The following is a 21,929-nucleotide window of genomic DNA, read 5'->3' as shown; positions in this document are numbered from 1 at the left end:
AAATCTCTCACAAGTATATTGACAATTGCTTCACTTTTAATTTTTCATTTATCATGTTAATTTTTCATTTACTTAAAGTTGTTGTTTTGAGGACAACACTACTTTAAGAGACTGTTTCGATTTATTACACTGAGCTGAACTGAATACAGCGGAGATGAATTGTTTATGAGAGAAGGAAATTAGGAACTGAACTGAACGATTAGAACTGAGATAAACTGAAATTATGCGGTAGAGAACAGACCCTAAGTAGCGATTATGAGATAATTGAACTTCAAGTAGCAATTTAAGGCAAAACCACTACCTTAAATAGGGATTTTGACCATTTTTAATATAATCAAATTAAGACTACAAAGATAATTTTTTTTTTACTCCTTAAAGATGAAAATATTTCAAGGCACCACCAAAGTATTTAAAGTGCTCAAAAACAGGTAATGAAAATCGTACCCATGGAGGGAAGCCCTAATCACTTGAGCTATCCCTCACTCTTGTCAAACCTTAAGGCATCAAAGTGACAATTTTTCTTAAATTTCATTTAACTTAAAAATATACAAAATCATTAATTTGATTAATCAAAATCTAGTCATTGGTTAAATTATTGATCTTTTTGTTGATTTCAATCGTTGATGGAATCTTGAAAAGGTATTTACTCGTTGGTTTGGATATGAAATTTCAAAAGAGGAAAAAGACGAGACTATTATAGTAATAGAATTGTATAAGGTTTTAGCGTATATATATGCAGTCTAAAATACTTAAAATAAATATACCCAAGTATCCAATCAATTATCAAACTACATCTGAATCATGCCATTTGACAAGACAAACTCAGACAAATCATCCCTCGGTGGGTATGCTAACTTCAGTAACTTGTACTAATTGTAAACTCATTGTTTGGCTTTACTTTCAGGAGAGAATTACAGCACTCAAAGGCATCAAGCTTTCACCTGATGCTCATTCAATGTCAACGCGTATGATGTCATGCGACATGCCTTTATCTAGACATGATTGTATGTACATCAAAAATCCAGAATAAACATGGGAAAAAATGAATTACTCGTGATATAAATACAACCCAAGCCCAAAACGAGCACAGGCCCTGACAAAGGCAATCTCTTCTGCGGCAGCAACTGGATCAGCAGCATTTGGGTCATTAGACAATATTGTTCCAGTAGCTTCACGATATGCCTTGAATTAAAAATGAAAAAAATTCACCATCAGAAGATTCAGACCATTGTGTTGATCAATCTAGAATACTATGACACAAACCATCAGTAATCTAGCAGTGTGCTAAGCACAGAGACCCGTAAGATGCTTGTTGCATTGGGAAATGAACAAACAAACCATATAACTATGTAAGGTACCAAATTAAAGCCAGCCATGAGAGGATCAATAAACTTGGACACAAATATCTAGAGAACAAAAAGAGATCTATTTCTTATGCAAGCTCAACAAGGTATCGATAGTATCATACAACTTCCATCAAGCACAGATCAGCATAGTGTGTATAGCAAACAAAGGGAATGCATTTCAGGTTGGAAAGCAAGGCATTAGGAAAAAGAAAAGCAATGTCATGCTTCATATAAGTCAATCAAAGTGATTTTTACATCAAAATGTTGCAGCAAGTTAAACTAATATCAAGAAGAAAATATATTGTTCAAGAAACAGCAAAATTTGAAAAACACACAACATTTCTCAATGAAAAGTGAATACAAATCTATCAACATCTAATAGTAACAACTTCAAGGCTGTTATCCAAAGTTTGTCATAGCAATTCAATAATCATATTCAATAGTGAATGGCTATATAAGTAGAACTCCATCTTATGCAACAAGGCTTATAGAGAAGAATATCGTTTATTCTTGTCCATTATATATTTATAATACGTAAAATATCAATACCTTGCATAAATTGCAGTCAGAAGACTTAGAACCAGACATCACACCTAATAATACTCGTATAAAAAAGCCAAAATAAACTTTTATCTTGCATGAGTTTGAGTGAGTAAACAAAGAAAATGCAGCACAAGGATAGAAACCCACCTCTCCATCAGATCCTCGTATAGTGACACGGTAGACAACTGTTACACTTCCATCATCAGAGAATATGGCATCACGTACTTCTCCACACCAACCTGCACAATAACAATGAGCATCAACTTTGCTTCATTTCTGAACTAAAAATCTTACATCGGTGAATAATTCCATCAGAAGTTCAGTCACATTAGCTTCATTAAGTTCATTTCTGAACAAGGAACTAATGGAAACAAATCAAGCAACCTTTCATTCATCACAATGGAAAAGTAGCATTCAACTGATTTTACTGATCCCCTTATGTGGACAGAAGCCATTTTACAGACATTGCTATCACCAAAATAAATATCAATGGTATCACATGATCCATGAGTGTTTTAATATTCTCTGGTCATGCAAAGAGTTTAAACCATCATCTCCTAGTTGATCACGATTTTTATCAAATATTCGCAGCAATTTGATTTTTGAACTGTGTATACTTTAAATTAGTTGACACGTATTCCTTTTAAAAGAAATTCTTTGAGTTGATACCTTTCTATTTTGGGTAAGTTCTATACATTAATATGTCAATTTTAACCTTCCTAATTTCTATTATTCTCTCCCCTCCCTTCACCAATCCTCTGATCTCTCATTCCTCCATTGTCATCCTCCCCACTCCACCGAAAACATTAATGCCGCTGCCACCGCCGCCACCACAACGTCACCAATCCTCTGATCTCTTCTCTATCCTGTCTACCTAGTAACATGCCCAACTATCCAGCGAAGCACATAGTAGAAAGAGCATGGATCTAGCCTCTATCTTCAATCTCCCTTCTCTACTTCGATCTCTTTGCTTAAATCTAGAAATCTTCATTGATTTTAGGATATGAATGTAATGCATCTGAATTTATGCCTTCTATTTTTCTTTAATTTACTCTCTAAATCATACCAAAATATTGGAGAAATTAAAAAGACAAAAATAAAAAAATAAAAAATAAAAAATAAAATTGGGTGCAAATTGTTTAAGTTTGATAAAAGTGTTGAATTAAATCAACCAACAATGGATTTGAAGGATGTACAAAAATTCTGAAATTTTCAAGGGAGCTTGTAATTGGTTGAAGAAGAGAGAGAAAGAGGAAGGAGGAGATTTAGAGAGTTGTTGATTTCTTTGGAGATATGGGTTGTCGGTGGTAACAATGGATAGAAGAGGGTGGATTTTGGTGGTTGTGAAGGTAGTGGTGGGGTTGAGGAATGGAGGAAAGTGAAGGTAAGTTGATGTGGCTGTGGCTAGTTGATGTGCAGGCGAGTTAAGAATGGGTGGGTAATTAATTTGTATATAAGGGGTATTTATGTGATGCATCTTCTACTCTCACAATTAATACGTATGCCAAAAAGAAACGTATCAACTAATTTGGAACGGAGGAAAAACTAACTTTGACCTTTGTTTTTTAATAATATATACAAAAAATGTTGTGATATAAGATGTAGTTCGATTAGTCTTTATGTATATTTTACTATATCATATTTTAATAATTTATACAAACATACAATATAAGTTATTAATGATACAGAACATGCATTGACAAACGCAAACGTCAAATTGTTCCATTTATATTCTTCTTTTCATTGGATTGGAGCAGAGCTTACTTGTTTCTGCCCCCACTCCATACTAGACAGCCAAAAAGGTAGGAAATGGGAACAGAAGAAATCATAATTAATTGACTAGGCAAAAACAAACTAAAACTCCTGCAAATATTCTGTACAGTATCTTATACAACAGACAATGAGAAAAATATAGAAGCAGCAAAATCAAGGATCACACTGCAAGAAGTGGACAGAGTTATAAGTACAATCGGCAAACCAAAGGACTTTCAGTTTAACCTAATCCAGCTTCAAGCTTCAACTACAAATAAAACTATTTAAAAAATAATAATAAAGAAAGAAAGAAAGAAACATATGCAGCATTAATACCCCATCTACTTCATTGCCTAAATAATAAATACCTATACAAGGTTTTTATAAATAAATATATAAATAAATAAGGCCATGAAAGCTAACCATAAAGCTAAAATCCAAGTGATTAAAAAAAATGCAAAAACTAATAGCACTATCACTAAAATTCTGCCATATTAACATCACCAAAAAGCACTATACCCGCCTCCAATTATTTCAAACTATTTTCAGTCAAAGAAAACCATATTGTTTCATAATTAGCAGCAAAGAAACAAAGACCTGTAGACAACAAGCATACTATTTCTAACTTATCCCAAGAAAATAGTAAAAGACCTGTAGACAACAACAATCTTTAGTCATGCCAATGGTAAGCTTAAGCCATCAACTCGAAACCATAAGATGGCCAAAGGACTCTAGATACTTTAAAAGCATATTAAGCTCCTTTTAGATCAGCCTTGTCATTAATTGATCTCCATGATAACGGGAAATACTCTGCTAGACTAAAAGCCAAATTTGACAAAATCAAAAGAAAAATGGGAGATCAACCATTGCAGTCACTCTTTTAGTCCCACAAAAAATAGCCAAGTGGACTTATTTGAGGAGTCGGGAGTGTAATCAACGAGTAAAATTCAATCAACAATAGGGTAAATTAGCTGGAAGAGAAAAAAAGAACTTGGTTAAACATGAATATATTGATCAAATGGATTTTTTATTTTGGGTAAAAAAAAAAAAAAAAAAAAAAAAAAAAAAAAAAAACAAGTGCATGCTTCATTCCCTATCATACAATGAATTCAATCCACATTACTGTAAATTTGTAAGGTTCCCATGCACAAGTGCACAACTTCAGATAGTAAACCAAGCATTTCAAAGGAACTTCAAACAAAATTCACCATCAGACTAAGAAAACCTTGTAACATAACTATCCTTCTCCCTACATTAGGGGGAACTTCACATTACGACCTGAACAATGCCTCCTTGGTAACATATAAAGGAACTCTTCATTATTTTTTTCCTGGCCAATACAGATCACAACTTTACCTTTAATAGTAACACAGTTCTTTATTATTTGATTCTGCAAGCACTTCTTGACAAATTGTTCAAATGACATCTTGGACAAAGGCAAACCAAATGTTTGACTCTACATTAGGGGCATAGGGCCTTCATTTATTCATCATAACCCATCGAGAGATAAGCTAAGGAAAGCTAAAAAACAAGGTTATCGGGAAAGAGAGATATAAAGAGCGGACAAAATGTCCATGAAAAGGAAAAAGAAAAGTAAAGCCATGGAATGCATGACGATTTCAACCTATGGAAAGGTAGTGCTATGAAGGCCCATGCTACTTGAAAGGGTGTCAAATCCCTAAGATCATGAAGCCGGTCGAAAAAGTCTCAATACACGTAGAGCCAATCATGTAATGCTAGGTATCACAAGAAATATGAAAGTCGCTTCCAAAGATTCATTAAGGTACTTGGTACAAATCAAAACCCTTCCTTATAAGTTACTACTATCTTAAGAACTATGTTTAGGAGTTGACTTGATTTTCTCTAACGCTTAAGGTAGGGGATTCACTAATAATTTTACCCCCAATAGACCTTGTCAAAACATATCCAATAGAGCTGCAAAGAGAAAGAGCTCAATGCTAAGGATTGCTTTGGTGTAGTCCAATCATAGTAGGAAAATCCTTCATTTTATCGCAAGTCCTTAGGTTTACTTTTACATTCTAATACTTATCATTATCTATTTCAATATACATGTAAGGTATATCCATTTAAGGATTTTCCAAACAAAGGGCATCTCTTGACACCTTATCACAAATCCACTTCCCCCCCCCCCCCCTTCTTCCCTTCTCACTTGACCTTAAAACAAAATCAATCAATCAATCAAAACTTTAATCCCATAAATGGGGTCGGCTACATGAATCTATCTCCATCTACACCTGACCACCTCACAACACACTCAAAATAGCTCTTGAATGTATCCATCTCCATTCGCCCACCTCATGAATCATGTGATTCATTAACAAAGAAAATTATATGCAACAATGGATATTGGTCAAAGGATTGAAATAATAAACCCTAACCCTTGGAAAAAAAAACACTTATTCGTTTGCCTTATCAAATGAATACCTTCAATTATAGACTGTCTCAACATAATCCCAAATTATACATTTCCTCCATATATAGTCTATCACTATTTCCCTTATTTTCATGGAATGACTCATGAGCTCTATCCCTCAAATTTAAAGTCTATCACTTTGTTCTTTTAGATGGTACCAATGTGCTCCTTCACTAATTTTGATGTATCCTTTTAGTCCTTTAAATCTTGTTGATGAAGTCGACTAGACCCAATCATCTCCAAACCTCGATAGGGAATGGCTAACTTGCTTCATAATTTCACTCTCTAATGCTTTTTTTTTCTACCATCACTTTCAATGAACATCTAAAATCCTCAATAAATATGTCTCCAAAGACAACAATTTGACTTACATAGAACAACTTGACAAATTATCCCCTATATCTTTCCTAAATGTCTTCATCTGGATTTTATCTTTTACACATTTAACGGTACTAAGGTCCTTGTTAAACATTTGTCTTCTTTAAACATTTCACCCTTCTTCGAATCTAATTTGTCATAAACCTCAAAATATTACTTCTCCATTGCTTGTTACACTGCTCCTTTTGCCTTAGCTTTGGCATCCTTGTATGTAACAATATCCTCTTCAATCTTATCCATGTTTGTAAGTCCTCATCCCACCACAATGTAAATTCAAATTACGTTGCTTTCCTGTTTGCTTTTCCTTAGTTATTTTGGAGAAACAACTCCTCATCTTTAACAAAGTCAAGTCGGGTTTGCTTGTGATTCCCAATCTAAGCCTTTGACTACTCTATCAATAAAAAGTAAAGCTGATCTTATCTACTTTTATGTCCTGCCATCTTATTCTACATTGGAATCTAACGATTAATGATAGACACAAATAAAAATAAAAATTGTCGAATAACCGCTAAGTGGTGTCGTGGTGGCTTGGTAGGAAAGACAAAGATGATAATAGTTAATTACACAAAGTTATAGCAATGGTGATGATGGTGTGGTTAGAGCCCGCCAATGGTGGCGAGGGAAAATAACTCATATATTTGAGGAATGCACGTTCATCTAAGTGACGACATTCAAGTTAATTTCATATTTGTTTTTTGTTTTTCTCTCACCCTTTTCATTATATTATGCATCAAAGTACGTTTGTGTACTTAAAAAGTATCCTATGTACGAAGGCCTTTATTTCAGCCCCTTATTAGAACTTAGTGCTTGTTTGGTTGACAAAATTAAATGGAGGAAGTGAAAAATCATGGGAATTGGTAAATTAGATAGTTGTTTGATTGACACAAAAAAGCAAAAGTGGAGAAAGTTGGAATTCATGGGAATTTTATCTCACCCTTTTGTCTTTGGTCAATCAAAATTCATGGGAAATTCAACTTTCCATTGTCACAACCAAACAACTTCCATGAAATAAATCTTCCAAGGGAATTTATTTCTTGTGCCAACTAAACAAGGCCTTAGTAGAATGGGGCTACATAGACTGTTACATGTGTGATAAACTTGGTAGCCCTTATCCACCATTCCTTTTCTAATACTTCATAAGCTTTAACAAGTGCAAGCCTTATTCCCAAAAGATCTATCTTTTATGAGAGCTTATCATATTAATATAAGCTTACAAGTCCCAAACTTACACACATAACATCACATCATAATCAAGAGATTTGGATTATGACCAGCGTAGTAATTCTAGGAAACACAATATTCTCGGAATATTAATGTCATGTATACATAACAAATTTTAATATCCTAATACTCAGCTTAATGTTTGATAAATAATAATAATAATAATAATAATAATAATAATAATAATAATAATAATAATAAAATAATAAGGGTTTGAGAGGGTACCGCACCTGGGGCATAGAAACTCAACATTCGATTAGCGTGGTACCTAATGATAGCATGTTAACATTATGAAATCAATACCCAGACCTAAACACTTAACAACATGAAATTTGAATAAAACATAGTAACAAATAGTGGAGACAGACCATGGAATAATTTTGGAGTTGGGTTTGAGGATGTTATCAGGAATCCTTTTGTTAAGATCTCGGAGGATCTCAGCAAGTGGACGAGTGATGCAAGATGCAGATTTATCAAGTGGTACCACATAATTCGAGTTGGGGACTGCACCCTTCTTGGCATCTCCGCCACCAACGTTGCTCTTGTTATCTAGAGCTGCCACTATTAACCTCTTCTTGTAACCCACTTTTACAGGAGAAGAAAAGCTGCAGGGAGACCTCAACTTTACTTGGAACCGATTATCCGTTGAAGCTGATTTCGGGAACAAACTCGCATTTCGGAGTGCCATCACCTAGACGATTAGACAACAATATGCTGAGATTGCTGACTTTCTCTTCACCTACTACGCCTAATTACTGATTTTGCTTGACTTTCATTTCTTGTATACTCCTTAATTTCGGTTGCTACAAAAATTGAATATACACATGAAAATAGAGGTAATATATGTATATAGCACTACAATCATCACAACATAATTACATCAATCAAAAAAAATTACAACCAAATTCACAATGTTTGACGCAATTATCAAATTAGGCTCCAAAAAATCACATAAAACGCTTCTCGTTTAAGAATAACAACAAAAATTGCAATAGCAAATTCCTAGCAACAAATCGATCATTGTAATCTTTCACAACTTCAGTGATTAACAAGTTCACCAACCCTAATTGACTATACTAACAATCAAAAACGATAAACCCTAGATTGTGAATATTCGATGATTTCAAACAAAAAATTGAAAACATCTTACCTCAGAAGCTGCTTCAATGGAGTAGAGAAAACTCAGAAGCCCCTCCAATGGAGAATTCAGAGTACGCGCTTCAATGGAGGAGAGAGAAAGTGGGATGAAAAAGAGAAATTGTGAGGGAGATCTAAAATGATAACGTAGGAGGAAGATTCATGACACGCATATATGGTGTAACGTCAACCGTCAGATCAGTATAATATTAGTTTTGTACAACTATACTTCCTTTATTGCAACAAATCTATACTTTACTCCATAATATTTAAAAAGTATAACCAAGAAACTAAGAAAGACATATGTCTCTATCCATTCTATTACATTTCTCTAACCATAGTGCCACATGCCATCTTACACTATTAATTTTTTATTACACCATTTTTTATTACAGTATAATATTAGTTCTGTACGACTGTACTTCCTTTATTGCAACAAATCTATACTTTACTCCGTAGTATTTAAAAAGTATAAAGAAACTAAGAAAGACACATGTCTCTATCAATTCTATTACACTTCTCTAACCATAGTGTCACATGTCATCTTACACTATTAATTTTTTATTACACCATTTTTTTTTAATTCTTTCATTAAATTTATACTTCATCTTTCATACACACTTCATTTCTCCCCTTTAATTCAACCTTTTCCTATTCTCTCTTTAATTTTAGCCCTTCCACCTTCTTTTTAAGCCTCCTTTTCAATTAAAGTTCCAAAATTTTAATTTCTTTAATCATGTTTCTGATTACATATTATACCCTATAATGTCTTACTGATATTTCCTCATTTATCTCTCAATACAATTTTTTCGATTACATATTATACCCTATAATGACTTACTGATATTTCCTCACTTATCACTCAATACAATTTTATATGAATAACTCGTGCATTGCACGGGCCAGAAGGCTAGTTTTCTTAAATTTAATTACACAATGTTTGATTGAAAAAAAAATAATAATAAAAATAATAAAAATTACACACTATTTTGAAGAGAGAGGGTGTAATTAAAAATAATAATAATAATAATAAATAGTCTCAGTTCACTTTACCTTAATTTTGCTGAATTGAAATATTTTTACGAAAATGGAAATATTTTTGCTGAATAGAAATTATTTTTACTGAATATTATGGTGAAGTGAATAGGGTCGTATTCCTTTCTTCTCGAATTACATTGCTCTTAAAAATGTTAGTTTAAATAAAAAAAATTATAAAAAAATTCATACATAGTACATTTACAAAGAACATTAAATCTAACAACAATTAGGATGGGACTGAAACCTAACCACCCAGAACTGATCTCCGAATTCGGATTAACCCAAAAGGTGAACCCCGCGGAACTCCCAAAAAAATTAAAACAAAAAAAAACGCTTTAAATCTAACAAGTACTACTCTCTCTTTTTTTTTTTTTTTTTTTTTTTTTTTTTTACATATATATAAGATAGAGTCCAAAAAAAAAGTCAAATTTGCACATTTGCCGAGAAACAACTTTGACCATTCAATATTTTTAATAAGAGATTAGTAAAAAAATATTATATATAGACATTATGACAAATCCAACAATATATTACTTCTTATATGATTATATATTGGTAAAAAAAATATAATAATAATAATTCAATGATGATATATGTATATTGGAAAATCTCAACTCTAGCTTAAAAAAAAACGAAGGGAGTATAATATTAAATCAAACCAATCACTTCATGCTTACATAATGACCCCTACTTTAGTGACAAGTTTGGTAAATGTGTAAAATGAGTCAAGTGTCAATCTTAGGAATGAAGAACCTAATTGGCTAGAAATATCTTTATGCGTTTAGTTCAAATATTAGTATGGGTTTGGAATAAGGAATGAAACCAAGATGGTATGGGTTTGGAGCTTGATACTTAATTCCATTTTTTGGATTTGAGTTGGGAATGATATGTTTTTCTTTTAATTTGAAGTAAAAAAGTTATGGGTATGACTCATACCCACCTCCCCCCGTGGGTTTCAAAACCCCATACCTTGGGAGTTTGAGGTATGGGTTTCAAAATTGAATTTTATAAAAACAAACAATAGGTATGGGTTTCACTCATTCTAAACTCATACTTCATACCTTAGATGCTTGAAAAATGCCCCTTAAATGTTACATTGTACATAGTATATAGATTAACCGTATAATGTATGCAATTATTGGGATCCTCTTGTGAATGATGCTACTACATTAGGAATGTCTGGCACAGTTGTTCCTCTTGCCTCCATCTTTCTTTGTTTTCCTAAGTTATATGCATAATTACATATGATAAATTTAAGTTTTTTATTTTTTTAAAAAAAATAATTCAGATTATTTGCTAATATTTTATGCAAGATAAAAAGCAATAAATTTTTTGTCTGCTAGACACTATGCGTGTTGCTTCCTGCTCAACGGCTTTGTTGTTGCTGCCTGATTGACGGCCTTGTTGTTGCTGCCTGATTGACATCACTGCTGTTGCTGCCGCCTTCTATTACTACTTCGGTAATCAGATTTTAGAATTTGTAATATTGTTTGTTGCTGATGTTTGTTGCGGTTGTGCTCCTGTCGTATTAAGTTAAGATGCTGAAATGCTTGATGTTGTCCAATTGTATTTTTTACTTTTTGACGAAAGTGTAATGTTACAAGCTTTTATTAATGGAAATAGTTAAGTTTATGTATATATAAGTCTTTGAGTAGCAATTTAAGGTGCAATTTTGTTTGTTCTACAAGTACAAAAAAGATTTTAGGCTTTTTGTTTTGTTAGTTGAATAACATATTAGCAGCAATTTAAACAAATAAAAACCTAGGTATAGCATTTTTAATTAAATATAAAAAAATCTATTTATTAGTAGGGGATAATGGAATTAACTACTGCAAAAAATCTTTTTTAGTAAGATTTAGCCAATGTGCTACTGCAGCAAATTAATCATTTATAATTGCTGCAAATAAATGTTTTTCTAGTAGTGACAAATGGTTTTTCTTCAATTTATCTGTTGTATGATGATACTGCTAGGATTTCTGTCTGTTTTAGTTCCTTTAATATTTCTCATATCAAGCGCGCGAGCAATGCTCTAGCACATAATGTAGCAAGATGAGATGCTAGAGGTTGTGATGAGTTTGTATCTTCTGGTCCGTTCTCTCAAAATCTAATCACTTTGGCGAATTATTGATCTATAATAATGAAATGCGCAACTTGTTTTTTCTTTAAAGAAAAATGAGTTCGGTAAAAATAATTTCAATTCAATAGGAATAATTTCAATTCACCCGGGATTCCACGTGCCCTAATGCCCTAATGCCCCTCGGGTCGGAGCGTAAGCTCAAAAGGAATTATCACTCATCAATTCAATTAAAAAAGCACCATCAATTTTTTGACCAGATTTGGGTAAAAGTTGAATCTATAAGGATAGTCCAATGGTGGATAAATTAGATGTAAAAACTAAAAAAAGACAGAAGCTGCATCTAGCATGAAATGGGTAGCACCAAAAAAATAGAGATTGCTCCTTTGAAACAGGACTAGTGTTCTCATTTGGTCAATACCGGAGTCACTACCTTCAGATCTCAACACTCAATTATTTCCGGAGGAAAACAAGATGCTACCACCGGAGCTCCAATCCCCTTTACAGTATCATCGTCCTTATCTTTCACCACCTTCTTCCCTCCATTTTAATGGCGGACCAAACCCTAACCCTAGATCATCATCATCATCATCCTCCGATCGATTGAAGAATCCTCGATACATTCCTTCATCCTTCGCTCACAATGCTCGGATCGCCATTGCACTTGTCCCTTGCGCTGCTTTCCTCCTCGAGCTCGGCGGTGCTCCCGTCGTTACCGTCTTAACACTCGGTCTAATGTGCTCGTACATTCTCGATTCCCTGAATTACAAACCTGGTGCATTCTTCGGAGTTTGGTTTTCGCTCATCTTCGCTCAGATCGCTTTCTTCTTCAACTCGTTTTCGTCTCTTTCTTCTTCGTTCAATTCTACCTGGCTCGCTGTTCTCGCGTCGTTGTTGTGCTCTCAAACGACGTTCCTCGTTGGTGTTTGGTCGAGTCTTCAATTCAAATGGGTTCAGATTGAGAATCCTTCTACTGTGCTTGCTTTGGAGAAGCTTCTGTTTGCTTGTGTTCCTGTTGTTGCTGCTTCTATCTTCACTTGGGCTACTGTTTCTGCTCTTGGTATGTCCAATTCCTCTTACTATCTCATGTGTTTTAGCTGTGTGTTCTACTGGCTTTTCTCGCTTCCTCGGCCTTCGTCGTTTAAGGCGGAACCCGAGGCCGGTTCGCGGCGTTACCATGGTGGTGAATTGCCTGATGACATGTTCATTCTTGGTCCACTTGAGAGTTGTTTTCATCTTCTACATTTGTTGTTTTTTCCTTTGCTCTTTCATATTGCTTCTCATTACACTGTCATTTTTTCTTCCGCTTCCTCTATATCCGATGCCTTCCTTCTTTTCTTTGTCCCTTTTCTCTTTTTGCTCTATGCATCCACCCGGAATTCTCTCTGGTGGCTCACTCAGAATCCTGCTCAGCTGCAAAGTATACGTGTCGTTAACGGGGCCATCGCTTTACTGGTTGTTGTCATCTGCTTGGAAGTCAGGGTTGTTTTCCATTCTTTCGGCCGTTACATTCAGGTCCCTCCTCCTTTCAGTTATTTCCTTGTTACTGTTACATTGCTCGGCGGAGCAGCTGCTGTTGGTGCATTTGCCTTGGGTATGATTGCTGATGCTGTCTCTTCTATAGCCTTTCTTACCTTGGCTGCTGTATCTAGTGCCGCTGGTGCTCTTGTTGTGGGATTCCCCATTTGGGTATGTTCTGCACTTCTGTCTTTTTAATTTTTTTTTTTTTTTCAGTGCTATGGAATTCATTACTGTATTAAGGAATAGTTTGCTACTGATTAATGGATTGGATGACTGAAAATTACATAAATGTCTCTGCTTTTGAGTCATAATATAGCTCACTAATCATTGATAGCATATGTATCCCAAGTCACTCGGATTCTTTGACATCAGTTTTTGCTTGTTCATCAGTCTTTACTGGATTTTTCATGTATAGATAAGGATAATTCTTCTAGCTAAAGTTAAATGACTGTGCTGCGTTCAGTGAACTCCTTTTCTATACTCCATCAACAGAAATTTACACCTTGTTACTGTTTACTGTTTAGCTTGTGGTTTAAGGGCATCATTGTATACCGAATTAATTATAATGATGTGTAAGTAACATGAATTTCCATTAATATACTATAGGGTTTCACTTTTATATGTATCCTTAATTAAATGACACCTTTACAAAAATCTTGACTAGGATTGTGGTGAACATTCAAGAAGGTTTCCTTTTGACCCATTGTCACTGAGCTCTTGTTGGTATGAGTGGTAGAGATTTAAGAGCTCATGACTTATTTTTACATTCATTGGTAACCAAATATAGGGCATTACTAAAGGTGCAAGAAGGTTGCGTTCTTTTTATTTTTTATTTTTTAAGTTATCTTCAGCCAATCTATAATTCCTTCATTTTTCTAAATATAAGGCCCTACAATTTCCTCACATTCACTTTCATATTAAATATAATTTGATAATGTCTTGACAACTTATCACCTAAAACTCCATGGCCGGAGAAGTATTTGAAATATTATGGAACGAAGGGAGTATCTTTTTTAAAGTTTTGGTATTTTTTTAAGTAGAAAATATGCCCGCAGTTCGGGACTTCTAGAAAGGAACAATAGGCAAATATCTTTGGGCTTAGGGTGTGTAACTGTGTAGTTTTGTGTGACTTTCTTTGTTTAGCCTTGGCCTTTTGCCTCATAACTTGTGTCTAGGTTCCAAGATCCTGAATGCATCTAGTGTTTCATGTTTGTGAAGTTATCTAGGTTGAAGGAATTGGTGAGAAGCCATATAAGTTTCTAAGAGGTCCTTTGAGATAATATTTGATCTATGATAAAGTTTGTAAGTGGAGATGAATGAATATGATGTTCATTGATGTCACATGTTCAAGTGGGCAGATGTTATGTTGGATGATTCAATCCTTATTTCTATGTTGGATAAACCATCCAAGCTTTTGTTACTATATTTATTCTTGTAAAAAAAAAAAAAGGATAAACGTGTTAATCTTATTTTAACTTTGGGAAAGGGACTTAGACTCAAGGGATACTAATTGTTGTGGGACAAATTAATGCTGTTAGTGTCTTTATGGACCAAGGTGGATAGGGCTATCCAAGATTATTTAATTCCGGAGATATTGAGGAATTGAGTTAATTTGTTTATACTTTCTTTGTGAGGACACCTTGTCAGGCCTGTCCACATGCTGCTCTCTTTATTGTTTTAATAAATAAGTTTCATTTAAATAAAGACTTAAGGGGTCCTAGAATAATTTGTTAAATATTCAGGAGTATGTGACTATCTTGCTCCTGTGCCAATCATGTTGCTGAGTAATTTTCATCATCTGATTTACTAGCCTGTAAGCTTTTACTTTTAATAAGTTGTGCATGCCAGATATTGTTCACTAATCCTTCTTTTTCAGTGCTATAACAAATGACCAATGTACCAAACTATCGTATCCTGCTAAGAATCTTATTTCTAGTCATGTTCTTTCCCTATTGATATTCAAAACCTTTCCTACTTTGGGGTTCTTTGGTTTACCAAAACAAAAATTATGTGTAGGCTTAGAATCTACAAAGGTATACTTGTTTGGGGACCAAAATTGACACAAAACTCAAAACCCATGCCTAAAACTTGGGGGCTAGGATTTGAGAAAAACCTCCACCTTTGGAATAGTGTTGAGAAAAAAAAGTGTCTAGAAATATGGTAGTTTCTTGTATTTCATTATCATCATTACCACCATCGTACTCATCATGTTGCTAATCAGGAGTAGGCTATGGAAGGTCATGGGGAGAGGGAGGAGGAGAAAGGCTGATAAGGATTATGAGGAGGCGAATAAGACAAATAGCATGTTGCTAATCAGGAGTAGGCTATGGAAGATCATGGGGAGAGGGAGGAGGAGAAAGGCTGTTAGGCTGAGAAGGATTATGAGGAAGCGAATAAGACAAATAGAGAAGGCACTGAGGCAAATTGGTGGATTGGGATTTGGATGAGTAGGAGGGTGAAGAAGAGTAGAGGGAGATAGAGATGTGGGGATTGTGGGTATCATATGGGTTTGATACCCCAACCTTGACACTTGTCGTATCATATGAGGCCTTCTAATTTATTTAATTGGGGAAGTTACGTGAGTGCCTTTTATCATGCTTTAGTGGTAGCTTGTATTATGATTTTGTAGAGAAAAGTCCAACTGATATTTGTTTGTTTTGTAATAAAATGCATGAAGCATAGTTGTTTTTTGTTTCGTATTCGCTCTCTCTATGTTCAAATTTCATTATGTCTTATGCACCCCAATTATACTCCGTTAAAGGTATGCATTTAACTAGATTAAGATTTCATAAATAAAAACAAATACTGTGAAAAGAGGAAGAAAGAGGAGAGAAATTTTTTTATACGGAGTATATCCTCACAACTGTCTTGAGATCATTATTGTAACACAAGCTACCAAATAAGTCAATCTGAATTGTGTGCATATGAATTTGTTATGCGAATAAGTGGAATAACATAAGCAAAGTCTCAAAAATTGTTATGTAAGCATTTTTAGTGCAATATTAGTTCTATAACACCCGAGTATTATTAGAACTTGGAACTTTAGAAGTTTGTTTTTATTTATTAGCCTAGCCGGGTATCAAGTTGGTATCAATAGTTGAAGAGGATACTTAGGCTGATTGCCCCTTTTTTTTTGTAAAAAAATTGGGACATTACTGGTAGTTAAGTGAAACTTTCAACTGTCAAGGGGAAGTTTTGGTACCAGTAGTCCCATTCCTTGAGAGCAGGTAACTTAAGATTTTAGGCCAGAAAGTGGTGGTGTTGACCTTTGTAAGAAATTCAACATAGTATGACTCTTTGGTTAGAGAATCTATTCTAAATTACACTTGTATGTCTCGCATATGTTGTGTACTTGTGTTTACATGCAAAACTTATTTTTTTACCTCAGAGTAAAGGGTAAAAAAAAAAAGCAGGAACATAAAAGAATTATGTGTATGATGTAAGTTTAGCGGTATGGGAAACAACGAGGTAGGGGTGATCACCTTGGATGATAAAAGTGTTAAAACTTCAAAGTTGTGAGGTCTTCCAATATATGGGATCTATTTTTCAAAAGGATGGAGAATTGGATGGAGATGTAGCTCATAGGATCAAAGTGGATTGGTTGAAGTGGAAGAGTTTGACGGGTTTTTATGTGATCTAGGCGTACCCTATAAGTTAAAGGAGAAATTCTATCGAACAACAATAAGGCCTGCTTTGTTATGTAGTACCGAATGTTGGGCTGTAAAGTGTTGCCAAGTGCATAAGATGTATGTGGTGGAGATGTGTATGTTGTGATGGATGTGTGGTCATACAAGAAAGAAACGATGAAGGAATGAGATAATAAGGAAGAAAGTAAGGGTTACATATATTGTGTACAAGATGAGGAAGAATCGTTTGAGATGGCTTGACCATGTAAGAAGGAGACCGAGTGATGCTCTGGTGAGGAAGCTTGAAGAATGGCAAAGTGTTGGGATCGCGAGAGGTATGAGAAGACCTAAGAAAACTTGGAACAGGGTAATTGAGAGTGACATGGGTACATTGGGGATTGAGGAAATTGTGGTGTTGGATAGGGGGTGTGGAGGGAGAAAAAATTCACGTCAACAACGAGTCATGATTATATATACTTTTAGATTTATTTTCGTTTTAAATTTTAGGTTTAGCTCACCAATCTGTACTGTTTTCCTTTTCCAAAATTTTCTCCAACCTTTATGTTTTCAACTTGAAGTTTTAAACTCTCTTTTAATACTTTCTTGCATTTTATTCTTGATTTTCCTTTAAAATTCCCTTATTTTTTCTTAAATGCTCTTTCGTTTACTTACTTTACTCACCTTTTTCAAACTATTTTAAATGATGGTTTTGTTATGTCCATTTCTTTATATCGTACGATTCCTTATGACGGTTCATGTTAGTTGACCCCAAATCATTCTGGGACTAAGACTTTGTTTTTGTTTTTGTTGTTGTTGTTGTATGTGTATAATGATAGCTATAACTTGTTTCTAGTCATGTTAACATTTCTTTACATTAACTTGATCCCTTCCATTATTTGCAGCTGCTTCCGCTTCCTGCAGTGTCTGGATTTTACCTCGCTCGTTTTTTCATTAAGAAGTCTTTGCCGTCATATTTTGCTTTCCTTGTGCTTGGGAGCCTGATGGTTATGTGGTTTGTGATGCATAATTTCTGGGATCTCAACATATGGTTGGCAGGCATGTCTCTGAAATCCTTCTGTAAGCTCATCGTCGCAGGTGTTGTCCTTGCTATGGCTATTCCTGGCTTGGCCCTTTTCCCTCCTAAGTTTAAGTTCTTGATTGAGGCTGCTTTAATCAGCCACGCTGTGCTGCTATGCCACATTGAGAATCGATTCTTCAATTACAGTAGCATATATTATTTTGGTTTGGAGGATGATGTGATGTACCCAAGCTACATGGTTATATCAACAACTTTTCTGGGCTTGGCCCTGGTAAGGAGGCTTACTTCGGATAGCAGAATTGGGCCCAAGGCAGTCTGGATCTTGACTTGTCTGTATGCTTCAAAGCTAGCAATGTTATTTATCACGTCGAAGTCAGTTGTATGGGTCTCAGCTGTCCTATTATTGGCAATCTCTCCTCCTTTGCTTCTTTACAAGTATCAACTCTATCTCAAGAGCTTTTCATAAGTTTGCTATGAACTTTGCTACTTTTGGTCAGTCAATGAACTGTCTCATTTTGTATTTTGTAGGGACAAGTCAAAAACAGCATCAAAGATGAAACCTCAGCAAGGATATATGCATGCTTTTGTGGTTGCTTTGGCTGTCTGGTTTTGTCGTGAAGCCATTTTTGAATCTCTTCAATGGTGGTACGGCAGACCTCCAGCTGATGGCTTACTGTTGGGTTTCTGCATCGTTTTGATAGGAGTGGCTTGCATTCCTATTGTTGCCCTCCACTTCTCTCATGTGCTGGTATGGTACTTATTGTCGTTTGTTGTTGTAGATATTTTGCTAGAGATTAGTATGAGAAACAGTAAGATAGCAAGCTAGAGAGATTGAATTAATGGCAGCCAAGGGAATGATAGATATATTACTGAACAGAGTATCCGATAATACAGATCTTCTTTCGAGAGGAAGGAGCTCTCCCAAAACAAATCACTCAATTAATTTCTTCATACATTCCCCTTAAACCAATCACCTATTAATACCCCAAAATTAATCCCAAAACAGGCTTAACACACCTTAAGCATGCCAGCCTAGAAATAACAAACTCATAACAAACTTATCTAGAGATTACTATTTTACCCTTCTTCCCAAACTGAATTTAACAACCTGACAACTCAGCATTCTTCCATCTAATTCTTGAGCCTTCTAGCATTAGTAAAACGGATAATAGGTTTAGGCTGATTCCTTGCATATTTTAAGTTCTTAGACTTCAGTTCATGAGGAACTGGTACAATGCCAGATATCTGGCATTCGATACTGTATATGTTAAATTCACAGAATTATGTGAAACATTACATTTCTTGTTTGTTGGCTAGAAAATTGTATGTTGTTTTTTCATCAATTCATCCATTATGCTTTTTGAGGGATACAGTATCATTAGAAAATGGAAGTTCTTGTCTGATATACATAATCTAGTCATGGTAGTCCGTTATTACGTGATACGATAACCGTGTAATATGACTTGCAACAGATAGTGATTCTGTCTCGGTATTTCAGGTAGAATTTCTTGCAGGTTCAGTAACAAATACTTCTATAAAACAATATTTATGATAGCCATACCTGTTCAGCTGTGGTGATATCTACCATGATAGTTGGGCTTGCATGTTATTTTGTTATTAGTTTATCTATTTTGAAAATGTGCTAAATTGTTTCTTCTCAAAGTAATATTTTTTTAGTTTATATTTCCAATTAGTGCCTTACTGCATTAGTGCATTCTGTGGAGATATTTCTAGTGATGCCTGTACTTCGAAGGTCCTTGAAGTTTCATAAGTTAATGCTTGATTAATAGTCATGTATACTTTGGACTTTACTTGTTGTAATCAGCTCCGAGAAGCTTATTTCCATGATGTTGTGTGAATTGTGATATGTGAAATACCAATATGTGATGTGAACTGAACCTTACCTCTTGAGAGCCATCTACAAGATACTTTATTCAAGGCATGAAATGTTCAGCTTTTATTCTGTTATTAATTTAGCTGTAAATGCTTTACCCGTTCTTCACATGAAGGTTTGTTAAGGAGATACAGATAGATGCTTCTTGTCAATTCGGTTATATTTTATACATAACTGTGTTTGTGACATTATGTACTTATTTAGATTTTGAATCATCAGCGAAAATTTCATGCTGGGTTAGGGGTGTCATAATTAGTAAAGTTCTAATGATTTCTTCTTGTTCTTTGCGTAGATTGCCAAAAGGTGCTTAGTAATGGTGGTGGCAACTGGACTACTTTTTATCTTGCTGCAGCCACCCATCCCATTTTCATGGACTTATCGTTCTGACCTCATTAAAGCTGCTCATCTGACTGGAGATGACATCTCTATCTATGGCTTTGTGGCAGAGAGACCTACATGGCCTTCTTGGCTCCTTATTGTGGCTATATTACTCACACTTGCTGCAACAACCTCCTTAATCCCCATCAAGTACATTGTTGAGTTAAGAACCTTTTATTCCATTGCTGTCGGTATTGCTGCGGGTGTCTACATATCTTTTGAGTTCTTCCCTCAAGCTGTTGTCCTGCAAGCCCTAATTGTTTTGACTATGATCTGCACCTCGGTGTTTGTTGTCTTCACACATTTCCCATCTGCTTCTAGCACAAAAGGTTTGCCATGGGTTTTTGCTCTCCTTGTTGCACTTTTCCCTGTGACTTATTTATTAGAAGGTCAGGTTAGAATTAAAAGCCTTGTAGATGGTGGAGATATCACAGAAGAAGAAAGGAGACTAACTACAATATTGGCTGTTGAGGGTGCAAGGACGTCACTCCTTGGATTATATGCTGCAATCTTTATGCTTATTGCATTGGAAGTAAAGTTTGAGCTGACTTCTTTAGTGCGGGAGAAAGCTGTTGAAAAGGGTGGTTATAAGCCGAGTCAATCTGGTCAAAGCAGTTTGGCAAATTTGCCTGCCAAAATGAGATTTTTGCAGCAGCGTAGAGCTTCCATGACGCCGACATTCACTATTAGGAGGATGGCTGCCGAGGGAGCCTGGATGCCTGCAGTTGGTAATGTTGCTACTGTTTTGTGCTTTGCAATATGCTTGATCTTGAATGTAAATCTCACCGGTGGTTCAAATCGTGCTATATTCTTGCTGGCTCCGATCTTACTGCTACTCAATCAGGATTCTGATTTTGTTGCTGGGTTTGGTGATAAACAGCGGTACTTTCCTGTTGTTGTTGTTATTTCATCCTATTTAGTCTTAACTGCTTTACACAGTATTTGGGAAGAAGTGTGGCATGGAAATGCTGGTTGGGGGTTGGAGATAGGTGGACCAGACTGGTTTTTTGCAGTGAAAAATGTGGCTCTCCTGATTCTGACATTCCCAAGCCATATTCTTTTTAACCAGTTTGTGTGGAGCTACGCAAAGCAGAAAGATATGGCCCCTTTGCTTACTCTACCTTTAAATCTGCCAGCCATCATAATTACAGATGTGATCAAGGTCAAAATTTTAGGGCTGTTGGGAGTTATTTATTCCTTGGCCCAATATCTAATATCAAGACAACAGTACATTTCAGGATTAAAATACATCTAGATATGCACAAACTTTGTACAATACTTTTTTGCAATCATCAGATGGGAATTTCAGGTTTGTCTCTGGCCACTCATCATTTTAGCATAGTTTGAGTTGTACATTAGTTGCTTGGGCAGCTGTTGATTTTGAAATCAATATATTAGCGCTCTAAAATGAATATATGCAAGTTCCTTTGCTGTGCAATTGTGGTTAAATCATATTTTCTGTTACTTATATTATGCTGGCCTATGCCTGAAGCACCTGTTAGTGTACTACTCACGGAGCGGTACTGTGCACTCCACCTGAGAGAAGTG

General features: G+C 35.1%; 2 protein-coding genes across 3 annotated transcripts; one reads left to right on the top strand and one right to left on the bottom strand.

Moving 5' to 3' along the window:
• Positions 1 to 846: 846 nt before the first annotated feature.
• On the bottom strand, positions 847 to 8,984 carry LOC145639840 (DNA repair RAD52-like protein 2, chloroplastic). 2 transcript variants are annotated; one of them, XM_081691171.1, is made up of 5 exons: positions 8,825 to 8,984; positions 8,043 to 8,477; positions 7,905 to 7,942; positions 2,037 to 2,128; positions 847 to 1,182 (listed from the first exon to the last, which is right to left on the bottom strand). In XM_081691171.1, exons 2-5 carry the CDS (start codon positions 8,360 to 8,362, stop codon positions 1,048 to 1,050), a joined length of 585 nt encoding a protein of 194 aa, XP_081547297.1. In that variant the 5' UTR covers positions 8,363 to 8,477; positions 8,825 to 8,984; the 3' UTR covers positions 847 to 1,047. The 2 variants fall into 2 exon arrangements, with proteins under 2 accessions (XP_081547297.1, XP_081547299.1); XM_081691173.1 differs by having other exon boundaries at positions 8,043 to 8,365; positions 8,825 to 8,975.
• Positions 8,985 to 12,268: 3,284 nt separating this feature from the next.
• On the top strand, positions 12,269 to 21,717 carry LOC145639806 (uncharacterized). Its single transcript, XM_081691142.1, has 4 exons — positions 12,269 to 13,612; positions 17,973 to 18,544; positions 18,638 to 18,857; positions 20,296 to 21,717. Exons 1-4 carry the CDS (start codon positions 12,398 to 12,400, stop codon positions 21,634 to 21,636), a joined length of 3,348 nt encoding a protein of 1,115 aa, XP_081547268.1. The 5' UTR covers positions 12,269 to 12,397; the 3' UTR covers positions 21,637 to 21,717.
• The last annotated feature ends 212 nt before the right edge of the window (positions 21,718 to 21,929 follow it).

The sequence above is a fragment of the Chenopodium album genome, chromosome 1 (assembly GCF_948465745.1).
Source record: "Chenopodium album chromosome 1, dcCheAlbu1.1, whole genome shotgun sequence".
Taxonomy (NCBI): domain Eukaryota; kingdom Viridiplantae; phylum Streptophyta; class Magnoliopsida; order Caryophyllales; family Amaranthaceae; genus Chenopodium; species Chenopodium album.
This window is presented reverse-complemented; position numbering and strand designations above follow the sequence as displayed.

Bases quoted from the DNA above. Each gene is read 5' to 3' on its own strand.
- LOC145639840 (XM_081691171.1), bottom strand. From the start codon at position 8,362: ATGGCACTCCGAAATGCGAGTTTGTTCCCGAAATCAGCTTCAACGGAT. The intron at 2,129-7,904 runs GTGCGGTACCCT...GTTATTGTGCAG, and splicing joins GTTGAGTTTCTATGCCCCAG to GTTGGTGTGGAGAAGTACGT. The intron at 1,183-2,036 runs GTGGGTTTCTAT...TTTTAATTCAAG, and splicing joins TACGAGGATCTGATGGAGAG to GCATATCGTGAAGCTACTGG.
- LOC145639806 (XM_081691142.1), top strand. From the start codon at position 12,398: ATGCTACCACCGGAGCTCCAATCCCCTTTACAGTATCATCGTCCTTAT. The intron at 13,613-17,972 runs GTATGTTCTGCA...CATTATTTGCAG, and splicing joins TTGTGGGATTCCCCATTTGG to CTGCTTCCGCTTCCTGCAGT. The intron at 18,545-18,637 runs GTATCAACTCTA...TGTATTTTGTAG, and splicing joins CCTCCTTTGCTTCTTTACAA to GGACAAGTCAAAAACAGCAT.